We start from the raw sequence: 21,220 nt of genomic DNA on the forward strand, positions 1-21,220 counted from the left end.
CATTTCTTTCCACCAAACATCCAGACACCTCCACTCCACAGGACTCCTACTCACACACATCCCACGCATACACAGAACCGGATCAAGAGGACAGGCATTCACTTCCATTGCTCCTAAAGCTTGGAATGGCTTCTCATGCCACATCAGAGCCTTTTACTTCCTTCTTGAATTCTGAAAGAAGCTGAAAACATAGATCTTCAATTAACCAACCTACCATAGTCCATGCTAGGCACACACACCTGCTCAGGGCCAGGATAGTGTGCTTACAAATAAACATAACTTAACATAAAAGGTAGAAAGCTTCACTGAACCTGACACCGAACAGCATCTGGCCAACAGCAATGACTTTCTGGGGTCAAACTCTGGACTTTTCTAGCTCTGAGATTTTCCCTTCTTCGTCAACGGTTTCACCGAGACCTCAGCCTCCACTAACCCATTGTACAGGAGTCTGTCTTCAAATCCAATTCTAAGTGTGTAGGTACATTTCTGACTGGGAGCAATTTGACGTGGATTTCACCAACACTCCATCAATGTTGTTCTAAAACTTTACTGTTGTCAATGGTGTAGTTGCCTATAGTTGGCATGTTATGAATATTGGCACTGTTTTTATTTAAGAATTTGAAAATTCATTTCTGTGGGTGCCCTTATTTGATTTTGTTTTTGTTTTGGTGTCATTTTGTTCAGCAAAATATATTTTTTTAAACTGGAGGGGGATTTCAATTGTGTTTTGTTTTTTACTTTTTAACTGTGTGGGTACTCTTAAATACTTTATACATTTTCTTGAATTAAGCCAGTCTGCTCTGTGCCATAGCTTTCAGGGGTAGAGATCAGGATTACTAAAACTGTTACTGAGCCTAACAAGAATAGTTACATTATTACTTGTGGGAGACAATCCACCCCAACTAATAATCCACTTTCTCACACAGCGTATTTGAATTGCCTCAATATATCTATTTTTGTAGATTTGGAAACTGGTCTGTGAAATGTGGCTATTAGCCATGTTTGTTATAAAACTTAATTAGTGGGTCTGGCTCTCCATAAAGACCGCAAATTATTGAAACATTTAACCAGTTTCTATTCAGACCTGCCTAAAACACATGCAATGTTTTTTATTTAATACCCTTGAAAATTGTGCTGTAAAATATACCATTTAGCATGAAATATTTCAAACGTTATTATGTAGGAGAACCCACTAGTAGCGATTTTTGCTTGTCTATTGCTAAGCATAGCAGGTTTTCATGCTCAGCAGCTGAAATCATTTTAAATGTGACCTGATGCTCTGCCTTCAATATAGATCTTCTCCAGCCTTAACTTCATTGTGATCACTGAATGAGACATCTCATTTTATGCTGAATTCAGTATCACTAAGACTATTTCAATTAGTAGACAAATATATTGGTGGATGAATGAGTCTAACGACTTAGTTCTTTAATAAATTCAAGGAACTTCAAGGTGAGTTTAAATGTCCTTTTAAAATATTAAATAGTTTATTTTATTCTTCATAATACATTGTCATCACTTCAGCCTACCCTCAAGCAGCTTAACTTCTTGGTGTCTTGCTCTTTCATACGAAGGAGATAGTATCTTTAAAGTTTATAGACATGAAGACTAAAAGCAGAATCTATCGAATAAAATGAAACACACCTAAAAACATGTATTTAAAAAAAAATATATTGGAATCAGAATAAGTTAATCAGATTTGTTTTTAAAAATGCTGTTGCTCAGAATACATAAAAACATACAGAAAGATTATACTTTCTTGCAATGTCCTATGGTGGGCAAAAAAAATGCTGTTGTAAATACAGGCTTACTAATGATCACTGCTTTAGAAAATCAGATCGGTAGATTTAAAATTCAGTTTTCCCTTTCCTTGCTTGAGCTGCAGCTGTAATTATGCTCTGCAACCGGCCTTTCACCTTGCTTGCTGCCTCTGGCACCAGGCATTATGATGTCACAAGTCAATTGCAATCAGATTACAATGGAGCTGCTATGTAATTACGTCATTACATGTGACTAGAGACATCACAGCACAACTTTAATTGAATTACTGCCTAATTGTGGAGAGGATTTGGCCTAACAGCTAGGGTGGTCAACCTTGAATCTGGGAACTGGGTTTGTGTCTCGGCAAGGATGCTGAACATCCTGTGATTTTGGGCAAATCCCTTAATCTCCCTGTGCCTAACAAAAATGAATGTGTCTTCATGTAATGCAACTGGTGCTATGTAAAGCGCTCTGATACCCAGTTTGGGTCAAGTTTGCGCTATATAAAACTCTGTAAAAAAATATATTATACTTGTTTGATACTTCGGAGTAATGCAGAAATCTGGTGTAATGCATACTTTACAGATGTTCTAACTATTAGCTCATCAAGGTATTGCTCTTGATTTGCACTGCATTCTAAACCAGGTCTCGACTGTAGCATGTGGAGTTCTTAACAAATAGATCATTGCAGGAATACTCACTAAATAGAAAGTACAAGATGGCCACTAAGCGAAGTGGTAATGAAGTCACCTTTTATTCTGGGAGGGGTGGAATAAAAACAGTCAGGAGAGGCACACCATTTAAAGGCAGGTGGGGAAATCCCCCCTAAAGTTACAAGACATAAAAAAAATACAAAAATGTTAAAGCACATATTGACACATATGTTACTTACCCTTTCTTTTGGCAAAGTTATTAGTAGTTCCCCATTCCCATGTTGCCAAACATTTCATTGTTTTCAGAAGCATGACGGACACGTCTGTTAGACCTAAGAGGGCTTGAGGGGAAAAGACATATTAGAAATAGTTATGCGACTTATCAAGTTTCTTTGAAAATATAAAATTGTTGGAGTACAAACACTCTTCCTGTATTAAAATGCACACAATTGGCATACTACACTCTTTCGTTATCCTGTTTCTTCTATCTTAATTTTTCATCTTTTATTCTTCCACTTCTATGAGCAAAATATAAAATCCAGATCTATTTCATCCAATGGCAATTAAATCCTTCCATTGCATAAACCATGCAATGCATTTTATTTTATAACTTCTTGCTCCATAGAATACAACATCAATACATTTTTTTTGTTGTTGCCCAAGGTGCTTCCCATATCGCTTCTTCAGGGCAGTCATTTATCACAATTTTATACACTGTGTTCCAATCAAAATGAAACATCAGCAATTTACTAAAGCTTTTTTTTTTTTTTTTAGGTATCTGCACATGGGACGTGGATAAACACTTCCAGCATATCTACTTGCATCCTAATTGTTTGCGCGTAATTATGGTCAATATCGGTTCTCCGACCTTCCATATGCTAATCAATAAGGCATTCTCCTTTCACCACGTATACAGGATTTTAAATTAAGCTCCTTACACTGGAAGAATAAAAGGTTACATTTTAATATATAGGAAACAGAGTGGAGTATGCCATTCAACTGCATATCAATACAAGAACAGTGTGTTATATCCTGACTTTTATATATTCATGCAATCTCTTGCTCTGCCAGTGGAATGTTCATTAGATGATGTGCTACAGAATGTTGGGAGCCAGAGATGTCAGCTGGGAAGGGCTGAGCAGCATGCTGGCTGCTCCTGGTGGGGTCTTGTACTGGTCTTGTACTGGATGACCTGTAACGATCTACAAATAAATACCTAAAGATCCTCTACACAGATGGACTAAGTCACTACACAGTGTTTGTGCTTAAACAAGTTTTATAGGTTGAAGACAAGCTCTTGGGCATGGGACACACTAGGATAGGTACATCAGAACAAAGACAGTTACTCTATTACAGTAGGTACTTGGTAGGTACCACATAATTCTTTGAAAACTGTCTGCACACATAATCGATTAGAACATAGGTGAATTTCTCCTCCCAGAGCATCAACTTGTTTTTTTTCTTGGTGTGTAAAAAAAGTGAAATACCTTTAGTAAACATAATTATGAAGAGTAACAGAATCACTCTTATGTTGGAGTGTTAGCAGGCAACAGTGTAAATTAAATGAATAGTTTCCAAAATAGTACTGGAATTTTGTCATCAGGTAACGTACTAAATATAAAATGTATGATCATGTTGCTGCAGATTTGCACTGAATACATGCCAGAATGCACTAACCATCTTCAATAATCAGATACTCTGATATCTCCTGACTATACTGCAGAGTATTGTTTTAGTGACCATGAACAATAAGCATCTTTTCATAGATAATTCAGTTAAAATATTATTACTGTTAGTAATTTGGTCACAAGCTGCTGTGTTGAATGTTAAACCATGCATCAAGTCCAAGATTCAGCATGATTTTAAGTCTGCATTTTTGTGATTTCACAAGAAAGGAGTGCACATTTCTATGCATCTTTTTTAATCATAAGACATGCGCAAATTGAATAGCTGACACTTACCGATGGTTTGTAGCAATTTAATTCTCCGTAAGACACATTTTCTTACAGGTATACATAATTATTTGTGAACATTTGAAAAATGTGGATTTTGTATTCATACAGATCTCCATCTACTCCGTGAAGGAATTAATGGCAATGTTATCAGAGATCTGGCTTCCACTTGATATTAATTCACCTGATCAAAACCACTTCACCAAGATATGAGTCTCTAGTGTGACTGGAGCACTGAACCAAACATATGTAGATAGAACAGTGGATGGTGATGAAGACTGTGTATTCTGAACACATACTATGGCATGAGTAAAGTATGAGTAGCCACATGAGATGCAAATTGGATCCAAAAACCCCAATCACTCTAATGACTGCCCACGCTCCCACATCAGTCTGGTGTCTATTTGGCTTATATGGTATTTGGCCAACATAAGAAGACAATGGACAGAGCGCTGAACTTTTCAGACACTCTGAAAAGTTTCAGCACTCCGTTCATCCTCTCCTTGTGTTTTCTTTGTTTGTCCTAAGTTGGCAGGGTATGCCTAGACGTGGATAACTCACTCACTCTGCCACTGGATTCATTTTAGCCTGGCTGATGAGGGGTGTTACCCTGAAACCGATCCCAGGATGCTTGTTTCCGGTCCAGGGAGGACCTGGCTTGGCAGTTCGGGCTGGACTGTTCACATGAGGCACAGGGTCAAGTCTGATTTGCATTATGGCTGGGTCTGTACTGGGGTGGCGCAGTGAGCTAAAGAAGGATGATGGATTCAACACAGATCTGTGACTGGGGGCGAGTGTCTGAAAAGTTTCAGCACTCCGTTTATCTCCTTGTGTTTGCCCTAGGTTGGCAGGGTGTGCCCAGATGTGGGTCCCTTGCTCACTATGCCACTGAATTCAAGCTAGCCTGGCTGATGAGGGATGTTACCCGGAAACCGGTCCCAGGATGCTTGTTTCCAGTCCAGGGAGGACCTGGCTTGGCAGTTCGGGCTGGACTGTTCACATGAGGAACAGGGTCAAGAGTGATTTGCATTATGGCAGGGTCCGAACTGGGGTGGCGAAGTGAGCTAAAGAACGATGATGGATTCAACTCGGATCTGTGACTGGGGGTGAGTGTCTGCAAAGTTTCAGCACTCCGTTCATTATCTCCTTGTGTTTGCTTTGTTTGCCCCAAGTTGGGAGGGTGTGCCCAGACTTGGGTCCCTTGCTCACTTTGCCACTGGATTCAAGCAAGCCTGGCTGATGAGGGATGTTACCCCAAAACCAGTCCCAGGATGTTTGTTTCTGGTCCAAGGAGGATCTGTATTGTCAGTTTGGGCTTGACTGTTACGATGAGGCACAGGGTTAAGACTTATTTGCATATGGCTGGACCTGAACTGGGGTGGCAAAGTGAGCTAAAGAACGATGATGGTCTCAACCCAGATCTGTGACTGGGAGTGAGTGTCTTTGAAAGCCATCCCTTTTTCTTCCTGGCACGCTACTGGTTGGGGGATGAAGTAGACTTTACTCCTGAGGGTCCTTGGGGGCCAACTACCCATCCTGTTACTACCAGAAAGTCCCACAGAGCTAGATTATTGAGAGGTTTTACGAGCCTAGCCCTCTTTCTCCAACACTCTGCAAATATGCTGTCCGGCACACTACTGGTTGGGGAATGAGCTTTACCTTGTCTGCTGGGGGTCCTTGGGGGCCAATTCCCCATCCTTTTACCTCCGAAAAGTCCCACACAGTGGGGTCTTTCATGAGACCCCACCACCTTTCTCCACCACTCTGCAAATGTGACTACTAGTTAAAAAACTATAGAAATTCACTTTAGAAAACCAAAGATTACAGATATGTTATGGATAGGGGATTGCATTTAAAAAACCTTAGAAATTCACTTAAGAAAACAAAGTTTACAGGAACGTCATAGTTAAGAAATCTAATTTTAAAAAACGTAGAAATTCACTGAAAAAAACAATGGTTACAGGGATGTTATAGTTAGGCTCAGATTTCACTCATACAAAAGTGAAATTCAACAGTTATAGTTACCTGAATAATAACTTATGCTCCCACAATGCACTGTTTATGACCTCACATATTACATCACTGATGACATGGTCAGTGACATCATCCACAGAACCATTCACACACACACACTCCCATATAACATTTTGTACTCTCACTTACAAATCCGTACAACCATTCACATACCCATTCACAGAACCATACCAGAACTCACATACCTAATCACTCATCAATACAGTCACTCACACATCCACTCACTCATGCAACCACTCACACAACTACTTACTCATCCATGTAGCCACTCATACACCCTCTCACTCATCAATATAGCCACTCACACATCCAGTCATAAACACATACACATCCACTCATATACCCTTACAGCTACTTAAACACCCACTCAATCACCCATTAATAAACTCACACAGCCACTCACTCATACAATGTGATCCATAATTACTAATCCCATAAAAATGTACAAAATACTCTATTTATAAACAATTATAACATATAAAAAAAAACCTTCCCCCCATAGACCCAAGAACCTGCCAATAATTAAATACTTTCAAATAAGATACACATCATCTTCAATTATATTACTGAAGCAAAAACAAATTAAACTGTTAAAAAAAAAGCATAATTAACATTAAAATAATAGTTTGCAATAAAACAATTAGGAAACAGTAATATACACAACTACATTAATAAAAGTACAACTACATTAAAAAAAAACAATATTAAAACATTAAAAAAACAATATTAAAACTTAAGCCATGTTTTATCCTGCAATATTCTGTCCACAGAATTCTTGATATCTGCGCAGGGATCATCACTCAGTCCTACGCTCTTCAACGTAAATATGGCCCCCCTCGCCGCCATCGTCAGACAGCATGGGCTCAGCATCGTATCCTACGCCTCTTATAGTGAAAGTGGTCAGGATACATAAAGGGGGCAGGGAAGGACACTAACACATATATCTTGTATGTTGATCCTGAAGCTCCTATCCAGCCTGTGGCACACATCGCCTATCCAGTTACACTCTTTACCCCACTACATGCTGGGCATTGTTCTCAAAGTTGTGGAGGCTTGAAGCTGATGCCCAGAGGCCACAGGGAGCAGTGAGTGGATTCTTTTGGCCATAGGATGGGGAAGAGAAAAGTAAAAAGTGGGGCGCTCATAAGGCATGGGGAGCCTGTGCTGGTTTGTTGGGATCATTCTCACTGCTGTGCCTCACCTGTAGCTAGATTGAATGGCCGTCAAGAGTTAGGCCAAAGGTTCTAGTAATTACATTGTCTGCCAACCCAACTAAGACCAGAGCAAAGACTGGGGGAAAACGAGAGACCCAATGGCACTATGAGGGGGCAGAGAACAAAGGGCGTCAGGTCTAGAAGGTGATACATGGTGGTATAAAGATATTCAAATGAGGGAAATTGGCTGAGGCTGGAGATCTTTTGAATGGATTCCCTTGGAGACAGACCTTTGAGACCAGTGGGCTAACTGTACCGAGACCTCTACTGCCTTGAGTGCCCCCTCCTTTGGTGTCCCCTCCCATTCATTTTGGTATTCCACAGTAATTGGTCAAATACAGAAGCTGTCACTGATAAATCATCTTGTGAAGTCAATGGCACAATGCAAACTGGGGGTGAAAAACCAAAGGATGACCAGGATGAAAAACACAGGAGACAGCAGCTGGTAAGGACGATAGGTTCTTTTAGACCTGTCAGACTTAGGATGGGCTTTCTGTTTTTCATTCACTTTTTTTGAACATACCAATTTTGCACAATGCAGTTTGGACTGGCTTCTGCTGCATCAATTTTTCAGCAGATAATGCAACAGTAGTTAGGGACCATTCATGGTGTCCATGTCGGCAGTAATCCCAATCTTAAAGCACAGTCCCGATCTGAGGCTGCCTATTGAGTACCACTACCACCAAGCTAACCTGAGCCTGAGGTAAAACAGAGGGTCCTACTCAACCAAGAACAGTAACTACCTGTGAGTGCTCTTGCCAGTGGAAAAGATGTATTCAATTTGAAATGTGTAACAGTGAATAACAGGGATATTCTTTTGCTGAAGGGAACCACAGGACATCAAATGGACAGTAAAAATAAATGAAAGCAAAATAATTTAATTTCACATATTTCATGTATGGCCCAAACAAATATCTGCCCCTGCTTTTAACTGCTACAGAACGGGAGCGAGTAAATGAGGAGCCATCAATAACATGGATTATCATCCCTGACTCAAAAGTAAAAAACATAAGAGCCTGCCTGACAGCCACCCAGCACACCACCTTCTGTGCCCCAATCCCTCCTAAAACTGTGCCTTTTCCCTCCATCAGAGCAGAGAGCCAGTGCTGCACCATCAGCTCTCAGAAAGACCTGTTAGTTTAGTTGAATTTCTTTAATGATGTAGCAAAAGTTGGTAACAGCTTCTGTTACAAGAGGATGCTACTTGAGTTCTGTGATTCAGGCACAAGATCTTGGAACCTGTTTAGCAACACTGATAAAATCACACTGTGATGTCACACAACACAAATGCCTGGGCAGTGGCGCAGGTTAGCTTGGTGGTAGTGATACTCAATAGGCAGCCTCAGATCGGGACTGTGCTTTAAGATTGGAATTACTGCCGACAGGGACACCATGAATGGTCCCTAACTACTGTTGCATTATCTGCTGAAAAATTGATGCAGCAGAAGCCAGTCCAAACTGCATTGTGCAAAATTGGTATGTTCAAAAAAAGTGAATGAAAAGCAGTAAAATGACATGATGTTTCCTCCAGCACTGATCGTAATCCGAGGCAAAGTTTATTTTAGAAAGCCACTCTGCCTCACACAGTTCCTTCCAACAATTCATTAATCTTGGGTAAAGGGTGAGAGTCAACCCATATTTCTTTGTTGAGGCTTTTCACATCTATGCATAACCGCATGTCTCTATTATGTTTGCAGGCTACAACCAGGGGCAATAACCACAAAGTAGATGGAATGGGTTCAATCACACCTCTATTCTGTAGAGACTCAAGTTCTTTTTTGATATCCTCTCTGAAACTAAAAGGTACTGATCTAACCTTGTGTTTAATCAGCAATGCTCTTTGTTCGACTTTTATCCTATGTTTGAAGTCTTGAATTTTACCCAGACTCTGTGCAAACAGTTTTTGAAACACACTTTCAATGGAATCCGAGAAAGTTAGGTCTTTAATAACCAGGGCTTGTTCTGTAGGTCCTGGTTTGAATACCATCGGAAACAGAACTTGGTGGTACCAGCCCAAAATGTTAAGACACCTTACAGCAACATCAATCTTACCTTGTATCCTGCACCCCCTAAATTCCATCACCACTTCAAATAAACCCTCCAAGTCAATTCTCCTGCCCTCGTACGATACAGGCGCTCAATCATGTAACCACTTGAGATTTTAACTAACAAAATACATACAAGCCTCACAGATATCCAGACCACTGTAATATGATGAGACAGTAAATTGTTTTGAATTTGCTACTTACGTAGAGATTCAAGAGTCGAGAGCATGGAGAGAAGTATTACTGCATTTTGTTTTGTTGTATTGTTAAATGAAGGCCAACTGTCAATTATCATCTTAGTCACATTGTAGGAGATTTTATCTTCATTTCCTGTGTGATCAAGAAAGTAATTATTTTATCAGTAAAATTGAGATAAGATTACTTCAAAAGTCAGAGCATTGAAAGGAAAAGGCAGAGACGCCTGTGCACTTGATATGACAATCAACTTAAGAGACAAAGAGTAACAGATGCAATAGCCCATTGACAAGATATGTTGGTGCGGTCCTCCCCTGCAGGATGAATTGATATTTCATTCCAGTCTAGGTCAAAGTAATTAAAGCACTATTGGGAATGTGAGGATAATTCCTGTCCAAACGGTTGTTGCTGTGTGTGATGGCTGTCATGGTAGATTAAAAAAGAAAAACCTCATTGACTTTACATCCAGACTGATGTAATGACTAATAGGCAAGTCAGGCACCTGCTTTCTATGTTTAGCTTACCACATTCTAAATGTACTTGTGATAGTAAAAACCTTGCCAACCTTCCTGCATTTTCTAAAAACAAACTTCTTTAATTATGTTGCCATTCTATCTTTATCATTAAACCCTTGCACCAGAGTTCCATACACCTATCATGGACATCATAAAAACCTCTCTTCTCACATATATAGTTAACTAATCCTTCAAAACTGGTAAATTGGCACTCTCCTCAAAAACACCAAGATCTGTAACTACAGCTCCAGCACACTCTTCCTTCCTAAGGAATTATTTATGAATAACACTAGTGATCTAGCTTCAATGTACTTTGCTGTTCACAATCTTCTTCTGCTCTACCAATTTAGTGTAGGACAGGTATCACCATCTTACAGGAAGATATGGCTTTCTATGAATCACTAATAATCATGAAACATGTCACTTGGTGCTGCTTGACTAGCTAGAGGATTGTGATATATTTTACTACAAAGTCAAATTTGAGTTTTCCAGTCATGTCTGGGCATAACTAAAATGTTTTTAATATCATTGACCTTATACCTCGTTTGCAAACAGCAATTCTAATGGCAGAATTCTTTAGATCCCCATCAACCTGCTGTTGAGTTCCACAAGGATATATGTATTGAATACATATTAGGCCAGAGCACAATGTTACTTCCGCTAGCAGAATTAGAGAAATGTGCAATCCCCTGCTACTCGTGTAAAGTGGCACCAAGGGGAAGGCATGGACAACAAAGAACATATGCAGGCCTATGGCAAAATGTAAACACACGCTGACTACACAAAATGGCCATCCTGCCCGTGTGCTTTCCTATTGCCATAGGCCTGCATGTGTTCTTTGTTGCCCATGCCTTTGCACTTGGTAGCCACATGGCAGGGCTGCCATTTTGTGTAGCTAGCGTGTTTTGCTTATGCCATCCATAGACTTGCATGGGTTCTTTGTTGTCTATGTCTTCTTGATTGTTGTTCTGAAGATGTGGCTGGTGGCCATTTTGTATAGCCAGTGTGTTAAACCCTTTTCTTCCACTTTTCAAAGCCATTTTCTAAGGAAATTGTTAGAGGAGGCCTATGCCTTTTTGTTAATTTTTTCTTTTCTCCCTGATATGAGTTTAATGTGCTACAGGATCATTGTAGTATAGTGTTTTGTACATTATTTCCATATTCCCCTGCAGCTCTTTGCCTCCTATAGGATTTCTCACAGTCCCTAGGGATTATTTGTTTGCAATTATATAATTTTTCCCTGCTCCTTCTTACCTGCCAAAGGTGTCTCACAGGCCATTGGCGCACACCAGCAATAATTTTGTTGAGGATTATTCAATTTTCCCCTGCACCCCTCTCTGCCATAGGTGTCTCATAGTCAGTGAGCGTACACCAGAAATAATTATTTAAAATATTATTCCAATATCCCCTGCACCCCCTGCCTGCCATAGGTGTCTTATCATAGGCCATAAGTCCACTGGACACCAGAAATCATATTGTTAGGCATTATTACATGTTCCCCTGTACCCCCTGCCTGCCACAAGTGTTTTATAGACCTTAGAGGCACATGAAGTAACATAAAGTAGGTTTTCAGCGAATCTATCTATCTATCTATCTATCTATCTATCTATCTATCTATCTATCTATCTATCTATCTATCTATCTATCTATCTATCTATCTATCTATCTATCTATCTATCTATCTATCTATCTATATTTATGTATATATATATTCACAGAAAAAAACATAGGTTTCAGGGGTGTTATAGTTAGCTGGCCATTTCACCCGTACAAAACCATAGAAATTCCTCCGTTATAGTTAGTTCTGCTAACTATAACTCGCGCGCCCACAATGCACTGCTGATGATGTCACATATTGCATCATTCATGACATGGTCAGTGACATCACTGATGACATCACTGATGACATCTCAAATGACATCACTGATGACATCATCCACGTGACAATCTGATACACCTCATCATACACTAGTATAACCTTTCATCACTCACTGTAAAATACAGAGTACCATATTTGAAACCATTGACACACCAATTCCAGGCAGAGAACCAGGTCAGCAGAGCTGCTTTAGAGGGAGAGAACCAGGTCAGCAGAGCTGCTTTAGAGCCAGAGAACCATGTCAGCAGAGCTGTTTTAGAGCCAGAGAACCAGGTCAGCATAGCCGTTGTTGAGCCAGCGAACCAGGTCAGCAGAGCTGCTCTAGAGCCTAAGAAGCAGGTCAGCAGAGCTGCTCTAGAACCAGAGACCCAGGTCAGCAGAGCTGCTCTAGAGCCAGAGACCCAGGTCAGCAGAGCTGCTCTAGAGGCCGAGAACCAGGTCAGCAGAGCTGCTGTAGAGCCAGAGAAACCAGGTCAACAGAGCTCCTTTAGAGCCATAGAACCAGGTCAGCAGAGCTGCTCTAGAGGCAGAGAACCAGGTCAGCAGAGCTGCTTTAGAGCCAGAGAACCAGGTCAGCGGTACTCTTTAGAGGGAGAGAACCAGGTCAGCAGAGCTGCTTTAGAGCCAGAGAACCAGGTCAGCAGAGCTGCTCTAGAGCCTGAGAACCAGGTCAGCAGAGCTGCTTTAGAGCCATAGAACCAGGTCAGCAGAGCTGCTTTAGAGTCGGAAGAACCAGGTCAGCAGAGCTGCTCTAGAGGCAGAGAACAAGGTCAGCAGAGCTGCTTTAGAGGGAGAGAACCTGGTCAGCAGAGCTGCTTTAGAGCTGGAGAACCAGGTCAGCAGAGCTTCTCTAGAGCCAGAGAAACCAGGTCAGCAGAGCTGCTTTAGAGGGAGAGAACCAGGTCAGCAGAGCTGCTTTAGAGCCAGAGAACCAGGTCAGCAGAGCTGCTCTAGAGGCAGCGAACCAGGCCAGTAGAGTTGATTTAGAGGGAGAGAACCAGGTCAGCAGAGCTGCTTTAGAGCCAGAGAACCAGGTCAACAGAGCTGCGCTAGAGCCAGAGAACCAGGTCAGCAGAGCTGCTTTAGAGCCAGAGAACCAGGTCAACAGAGCTTCTTTAGAGCCATAGAACCAGTTAAACAGAGCTGCTTTAGAGCCAGAGAATTAGGTCAGCAGAGCTGTTCTAGAGCCTAAGAGCCAGATCAGCAGAGCTGCTCTAGAGCCAGATAACCAGGACAGCAGAGCTGCTGTAGAGCCAGAGAAACCAGGTTAGTGGAGGTGCTTTAGAGGCAGAGAACCAGGTCAGCAGAACTGCTCTAGAGGGAGAGAACCAGGCCAACAGAGCTGCTCTAGAGCCAGAGAACCATGTCAGCAGAACTGCTTTAGAGCCATACAAATGGGTCAGCAGAGCTGCTTTAGAGCCAGAGAACCAGGTCAGCAGAGTTGTTGTGGAGTCAGAGAACGAGATCAGCAGAGCTGCTCTGTAGCCTGAGAACTAGGTCAGCAGAGCTGCTGTAGAGCCAGAGAAACCAGGTCAGCAGAGCTGCTTTAGAGGGAGAGAACCAGGTCAGCAGAGCTGCTTTAGAGCCAGCAAACCAGGTCAGCAGAGCTGCTCTAGCTGACACTGACAGACTGACACTGACTGACTGACACTGACTGACACTGACCACTGATTGACTGACACTGACACTGACTGACACTGACTGACACTGATTGACTGAAACTGACTGACTGACAATGACTGACACTGATTGACTGACTGACACTGACTGACTGACACTGACTGATACTAATTGACTGACACTAACTGACACTGATTGACTGACACTGACTGACTGACTCTGACTGACTGACACTGACTAACTACTCTCTACTACTCCAACTCATTCTCTACTACTCTCTCTCTACTACTCACTCTCTACTACTCACTCTCTACTACTCTCTCTCTACTACTCACTCTCTACAGCTCTCTACTATTCACTCTCTACTACTCACTCTCTACTACTCACTCTACTACTCTCTACCACTCACTCTCTACTACTCTACTACTCACTCTCTACTACTCTCTACTACTCTCTCTCTACTACTCACTCTCTACTACTCTACTACTCTACTGCTCACTCTCTACTACTCAGTCGCTACTACTCTCTATTACTCACTCTCTACTAATCTCTACTACGCACTCTCTACTACTCTCTACTACTCACTCTACTACTCTCTACTACTCTCTACCACTTACTCTCTACTACTCTACTACTCACCCTCTACTACTCTCTTCTACTCTCTCTCTACTACTCACTCTACTACTCTCTACTACTCTCTCTCTACTACTCTCTCTACTATTCACTCTCTACTACTCACTCTCTACTACTCTCTACTACTCTCTCTACTACTCACTCTCTACTACTCTCTCTACTACTCACATTCTACTATTCTCTACTACTCACTCTACTACTCTCTATTACTCTCTACCACCCACTCTCTACCACTCTACTATTCACTCTCTACTACTCTCTCTCTACTTCTCACTCTCTACAACTCACTCTCTACTAGTTACTCTCTACTACTCTCTCTCTACTACTCTTTCTCTACTACTCTCTACTACTCACTCTCTACTGCTCACTCTCTACTACTCTCTTCTGCTCACTCTCCACTACTCACTCTCTACTACTCACTCTCTACTACTCGCTCTCAACTATTTTCTACTACTCACTCTCTACTACTCTACTGCTCTCTTACTCTCTCTACGTCTCACTCTCTACTACTCTTTCTACTACTCACTCTCTACTACACACTCTCTACTACTTGCTCTCTACTACTCGCTCTCTACTACTTTCTAGTACTCACTCTACTACTCACTCTCTGCAACTCTTTACTACTCACTCTCTACTACTCTGCTACTCTCCACTACTCACTCTCTACTACTCACTCTCTACTACTCTACTACTCTCTACTACTCTCTCTCTACTACTCACTCTCTACTACTGTCTACTACTCACTCTCTACTACTCTCTCTCTACTACTCACTCTCTACTACTCACTCTCTACTACTCTCTACTATTCTCTCTCTACTACGCACTACTACTCACTATCTACTACTCACTCTACTACTCACTCTCTACTACTCACTCTCTACCACTCTCTACTACTCACTCTACTACTCACTCTCTACTACTCTCTACTACTCTCTACTACTCACTCTAATACTCACTCTACTACTCTCTAATACTCTCTCTCTGATACTCACTCTCTACTACTCTCTACTACTCACTCTCTACTACTCTCTACTACTCACTCTCTACTACTCTTTACTACTCTCTCCTACTCACTCTACTACTCACTCTCTACTACTCTCTACTACTTATTCTCTAATACTCACTCTCTACTACGCTCTACTACTCACTCTACTACTCACTCTCTACAACTCACTCTACTACTCTCTACTACTCACTCTCTGCTACTCTCTCTACTACTCTCTACTACTCTCTCTCTGCTCTCTATTACTCACTCTCTATTCTCTACCTCTCTACCTCTCTCTCTACTACTCTCTACCTCTCTACCTCTCTACCTCTACCTCTGCCTCTTTACCTCTACACCTCTACCTCTCTACCTCTATATATGTTTTATATATATATATATATATATATATATATATATATATATATATATATATATATATATATATATATATATGTATATATATACATATATATATGTATATATATATATATATATATATATACATATATAAACATATATATAATCTGCATATCTATATAAATAACAAATATAAATGCATGGATACATATATATATGCATTCATATGTATGTTATGTACATGAAAGTTTGAAAAACACTAATAGAAGCAAAGCTAAAAAGCCACCTAATTACAAACAGAATTGCTTTAACTTAAAATAGGGCGAGACCTATTGCATTTTCAATGCTTGTTTACTTTGGTTCCATCAAGAAGGCATTCAGATGTGTCACACATTTGCCATAAATTCTGAATGGTAGCACTCTAGTTGCTCATTAGATCACTGTAGTAAAGCTTCTGCTCACCAGGGAAGTCTGCTGCTGGTATTAAAAGTGCATGTTTCAGTCTGCATATCAGAATTGTTTAATGAAATAGAAGAGGATTTGAGAAGTCACTCAAAATGTGCCCTAATTTTTCTTTCTTCAGCAGTAATCATAATTTCTATGGCAAAATGAACCCACGCATTGTGTTCCTTTTTAAATGAAATGTTTTAAGTGTTACCAGTTTATTCCAATCAAGATGGCTTTAGCTGTGCCATACTTTTGTCATAAGTAAGACAGTAAGCGCTCTAGTTGTTCTTAAGAACACTCTGGGACATTCTGTCATTGGGCTAAACTTGGGCTACATCTGGGTGATATGTGGGCTACATTTGGGCTCTTTTGTCTCTGGTGGCCATCTTGGGAGATTTATTTGTTATGAAGTTTCCTAATTTGCTCATTTACTGCAGTCTCCTCAGTGGGAATACTTTCAGTTTTTTATTTTGGTTCCATCAAGAAGGCATTCAGATGTGTCACACATTTGCCATAAATTCTGAATGTTAGCACTCTAGTTGCTCATTAGATCACTGTAGTAAAACTACTGCTCACCAGGGAAGTCTGCTGCTGGTATTCAAAGTGCATGTTTCAGTCTGCATGTCAGAATTTTTAATGAAATAGAAGAGGATTTGAGAAGTCACTCAAAATGTGACCTAATTTTTCTTGCTGCAGCACTAATCATACTTTCTATGGCAATATGAACCGCCTCATTTTGTTCGTTTTTAAATTAAATGTTTTAAGAGATGGCTTCATGTGTGCCATACGTTTGTCATAAGTAGGACTTTTAGCGCTCTAGTTGTTCTTTAGAACACTCTGGTAAGCTGCAGTAGAACACAAAGGAATCAACTGACAGTCTCTGCCCTTGTTGGATGTACATGTTTTACTGAGAATGTCAGACTTCATTCTCACGTGACTGAGCAAGATAATATGAATTTACAGAAAACATGCTCTCAGTTTAGCTTATAGATCACCTTCCAAACCTCTGTGGGAAAAGCATGAGAAAGTAGTTTTCTCTCAAACATGATTCACAGCAGAAGGCTTTTTCACATGGTAAAATCACCTTAGAACACACCACAATTCCTAAAATGAGTATGGTACCATCAACAAATGATTTATAATGTAACTAAAGTCTTAAAACCTCCTATTAACTGCAATGCTTTTTAATGAGGTGTTATCATGTATATTGGTCCCAAGATGGCTGCCAACACTTCTTGGATGAAGTGCTGACAGCCAATCAGATCTCACGATGAGAAGTGTGGTTAGGCTTTGCGCAGATATATATGTGATTTTACTTTTGATTTTCTCAGGAACTACTGAATGGATTTACACCATTTAAGCAAAAGGCACGAGTTTGAACTGAGGACTACCTCTTTGCCACATTTGGTGTCATTCCGTTCAGCGGTTCGGGCTGTAGCTGCGACAACAGATCCTATGGGAAATTGCATGGGGAAATAGCGTTTAGGACCCCCCCTTTTTTCTTGGCTCCTGCTTGACAGATCACCGTGAAACTTTCAGGGTAGGAGCGGAGCGGACCTGGCCAAAAGTTTGGAAAATTTTGCTAGGATTCATCAACCGGCGCCAGACTTATTGGGAATAGAATGTTGCGGATTTCCTATGGAAAATAGGTCCTAACTATAACTATCTACTGGCGACCGCCAGTAGATAATATATATATCAATATATATATACACATATATATTTTTTTGTGTACACTGCATGGAGTCATGCACTATTCATGAAGGGTTGCGTCTGGTACACAACTTCTAAATTTGTTTTAAAAAATAAGAGTTATACTATCCTTAACTTACAACAGACTGTTTTTATAAACATATTATGTAGCATGTGCAAAACAATCATTGCAGAAACACTTACATTTATGGACTCAATTACACACATATACAAACAGTAATATCCATTCACACATACAACTATACACTCACACACATACTAATACCCCCAACTACACGCTAATGTATACTATGATACAATCATTTTCACAACTTACAACTTAGGGAAAATATAAAAAATAAAAATGTATAATTCATCACTATAAAGAAAAAAAGAAAAACACACCCTTTGCTTACGATATGACATTATAAATCTGTATTAATTTACCTAAAAATATAGAGGTAACAAGGATGTTAAATTTAGGAAATATATTAACATAAACCTTTGAAATTCACTGAAAAATCATAGTTTATAGGGCCATTATAGTTCTTAATTAAATTTTAAAAAAACCTTAAAAATGCACAAAAAACCCAAAGGTTATAGGGTTGTTATGGTTAGCCTCTGATTTCACTCACACAAAACCAGTGAAATTCAGCAGTTATAGTTACTTCGGCTAACTCACACATCAACTAAGTTACACAGCCACTAATTTAACCACTAACTCACGTATACAACCACTCATGAACATACTGGCTGACCAATACAGCCACTCATACAGCCTTCGAGACACACATACATTTAATTATACAGCCACTCAGATACTGAATCAGTCACCAATACAGCTTCTAACATACCTAGTCACTACCCATATAGTCACTTATGCTACCACTTACTCACCCATACTGTTTCTCACAAACCCACTCACTTACTCACTGAGACTAACATATTTTCTTCCATACAACCTTCCTCACACTCACACTTACCTACTCACTGAGCCTAACTATAACGTCCCTGTAACCTTCATTTTTTTCAGGGAATATATATGTGTTTACATTTTAAAACTATTAGGCACCTGCTGTGTAGAAAGTTTCAGGATCATACGTCAAGGGGGTCTGAGAAAAAAGGGGTCCCAAAATAAGTTTTACCCATACAAATTCCAATAGGTATTTTATACACGACTGCATCCTGAATCGCTGAACGGAAGTACACCAAATGTGCCTCAAAGCTAACTCTTAGTCCAGAGAAACACCTTTTTGTATTTTGGTGTAAATCTGTTCAGTAGTTTTTGAGTTATTAAAGGAAAAGATATTCGTATATCTAAGGACGCTAGTCCGCCATGGATCCGACATATCTCATGCTGGCATCTAATTGGCTGCCAACACTTCAACCAGGAATGTGTTGGGAGACACCTTGGGACTTGTACACAGCTGCGTTCTAAGAAAAAAATTACAAAATAAGCATAGATGTAATGGTAGGAAAACCCTGACCCCCTAGGCCTTGTGGCCTATGTGATCCCGCCAGGGCCAAAATATACTTTTTTAAAGTTTTGCTTTGAAAATCATGGCAGATCCATTAATCTTGGCAAAAAAATGTTTTAAAAAGAAAGCAGCACGGTCTCTCATGCTTGTTTAAACCTTGATCCAGGTGCTGGGGGCAAACTCTTATAACTATATTGTAGAGGGGGCGCATACCTCTTCCTATGGCTGATTTTTGAGTAGGGTACCGCAACCTCCTCAGGGCAGGCTAATATTTATTAAATGGGAGGGGGCCTGTTTGGTTCCTCCAAAGGCTGTTCACTGCCCCGGAGACCACTACTTACCCAGGGCAAGGTCATTAACTAAAAGGGAGAGTGGGGACATGCGGAGCACATGAATCATAAATCCTGTATATATTCTGCAATACCTGAGATAGTACTTGTTATCCTGACAATGTAAGAATCAGCAAACATCATAACAGTAGTGAATACTTAGTGCATGAACTGCAGCAGATTATGAAAAGAGAACACATAAATCATAGATACTATGCATGTAAAGCAAACTGGTTTAAATCCAGCACATGAATCATATTTATAACTCTTAAAACGTAAGGCCCAGCACATTTGCGCTCCTACTAATAGGGCTGCGGCCAATCCTTGTGCACCTCAAGGAAACCAGTATGAGTATGAGTCAAGAATAGGGCACGAGAACACCTGCGTGCCTACTCATCATGTTACCATAATTTCTGAATTGCGGCGAGTATCTGAGGGCAATCGGTGCATCCGTTGAGGTTTTACCTAGGAATGTAGCACACTGGTCAAGTTCCCCCAACGTAGGCCTCCTGGGATGGGTGGAACACACACACCGGTAACAAGGGGGGGAGACCACACTGGGTCCCCCGTGTTCAGAATGGCAAGGGGCAGTCTCCCACGTATGCTTGGCACAGCTGCAGATGGTTCCAAGATTAAGAGTCACCACGCGTGACCACAATGGTCACAGATCACCCTGCAGGATTCCTGCCTGAGGCTCTGTATCTTTCTTGGAATTGTAGCAGTCCTCACTCCTTTGATCATGAACGGCCCCACTGGGCCATCTGGAGTGTCCTCAGGAACACAGGGGTCTTCTCCAATACAGTCTCGCGTGTGCAGTTATCAAGAGCTTCTCTCTGCATTCTGCATCTCCCATGGTAGAGGGGGCCTCACAAGAGGATTCCTGACAGCCGTCAGTGGGATCAGGTGCAGGGGAGGATGTCCCCACACTGTTCCTTCCACACAATGGATGTACGTAGTCCCCAGACTGCAAGCTCCTAGCTCAAGCAGAACACCATGCTGGATGCAGGAGAAACGGAGTGCACACCATTTGATGAACTCCACACATGCAAAGGGCCCAGCACATGTCGGTAGCCTTGGTGAGCATGGTGCACTCAACATGCACTATAATTATGGAAAATACTGGGGCACAAAGTAAGATCACAGGAGTCTTCCAGCACATAGGGCAGGAATGCCACTGGTGGTTTCTCCTGGCTGCACAGCAGTCCTCTTGCACTGTGTAAAGTAATTTGTAAAGCCAACATCAGGGAGCAGCAGGCAGCAGGGCAACAAGTAGAAAGGCAGTCCATTTGAGTCCTTTAGACAGCACAGCAGTTAACAGGCAGCAGGACAACAAACAGTAAAACAGTCCAGATGAGTCCTTTCAATAGGGCTAAAGTCCTTCTGACAGGGGGTCAGCTCCATCAGTGCTGCACCAAATATGGGGTCGGAGCC

General features: G+C 41.0%; 1 protein-coding gene and 1 long non-coding RNA gene across 2 annotated transcripts in view; one reads left to right on the plus strand and one right to left on the minus strand.

Moving 5' to 3' along the window:
- Positions 1 to 3,234, plus strand: part of LOC146809848 (uncharacterized) — a 115,082-nt gene extending 111,848 nt beyond the window's left edge. The window contains exon 5 of the long non-coding RNA XR_014966492.1: positions 3,189 to 3,234. This is a non-coding gene — a long non-coding RNA (uncharacterized LOC146809848). The remainder of the gene's footprint in view (positions 1 to 3,188) is intronic.
- The window catches only part of LOC146809847 (cytosolic phospholipase A2 gamma-like), a 780,602-nt gene that overhangs the window by 159,799 nt on the left and 599,583 nt on the right, over positions 1 to 21,220 (minus strand). Inside the window, exons 10-11 of the mRNA XM_085616715.1 lie at positions 9,864 to 9,989; positions 2,654 to 2,755 (exon numbers count right to left, since the gene is read on the minus strand). Coding sequence (XP_085472841.1) covers positions 2,654 to 2,755; positions 9,864 to 9,989 — 228 coding nt within the window. The remainder of the gene's footprint in view (positions 1 to 2,653; positions 2,756 to 9,863; positions 9,990 to 21,220) is intronic.

Source organism: Triturus cristatus, chromosome 7, assembly GCF_964204655.1.
Source record: "Triturus cristatus chromosome 7, aTriCri1.1, whole genome shotgun sequence".
In the NCBI taxonomy this organism is placed as follows: domain Eukaryota; kingdom Metazoa; phylum Chordata; class Amphibia; order Caudata; family Salamandridae; genus Triturus; species Triturus cristatus.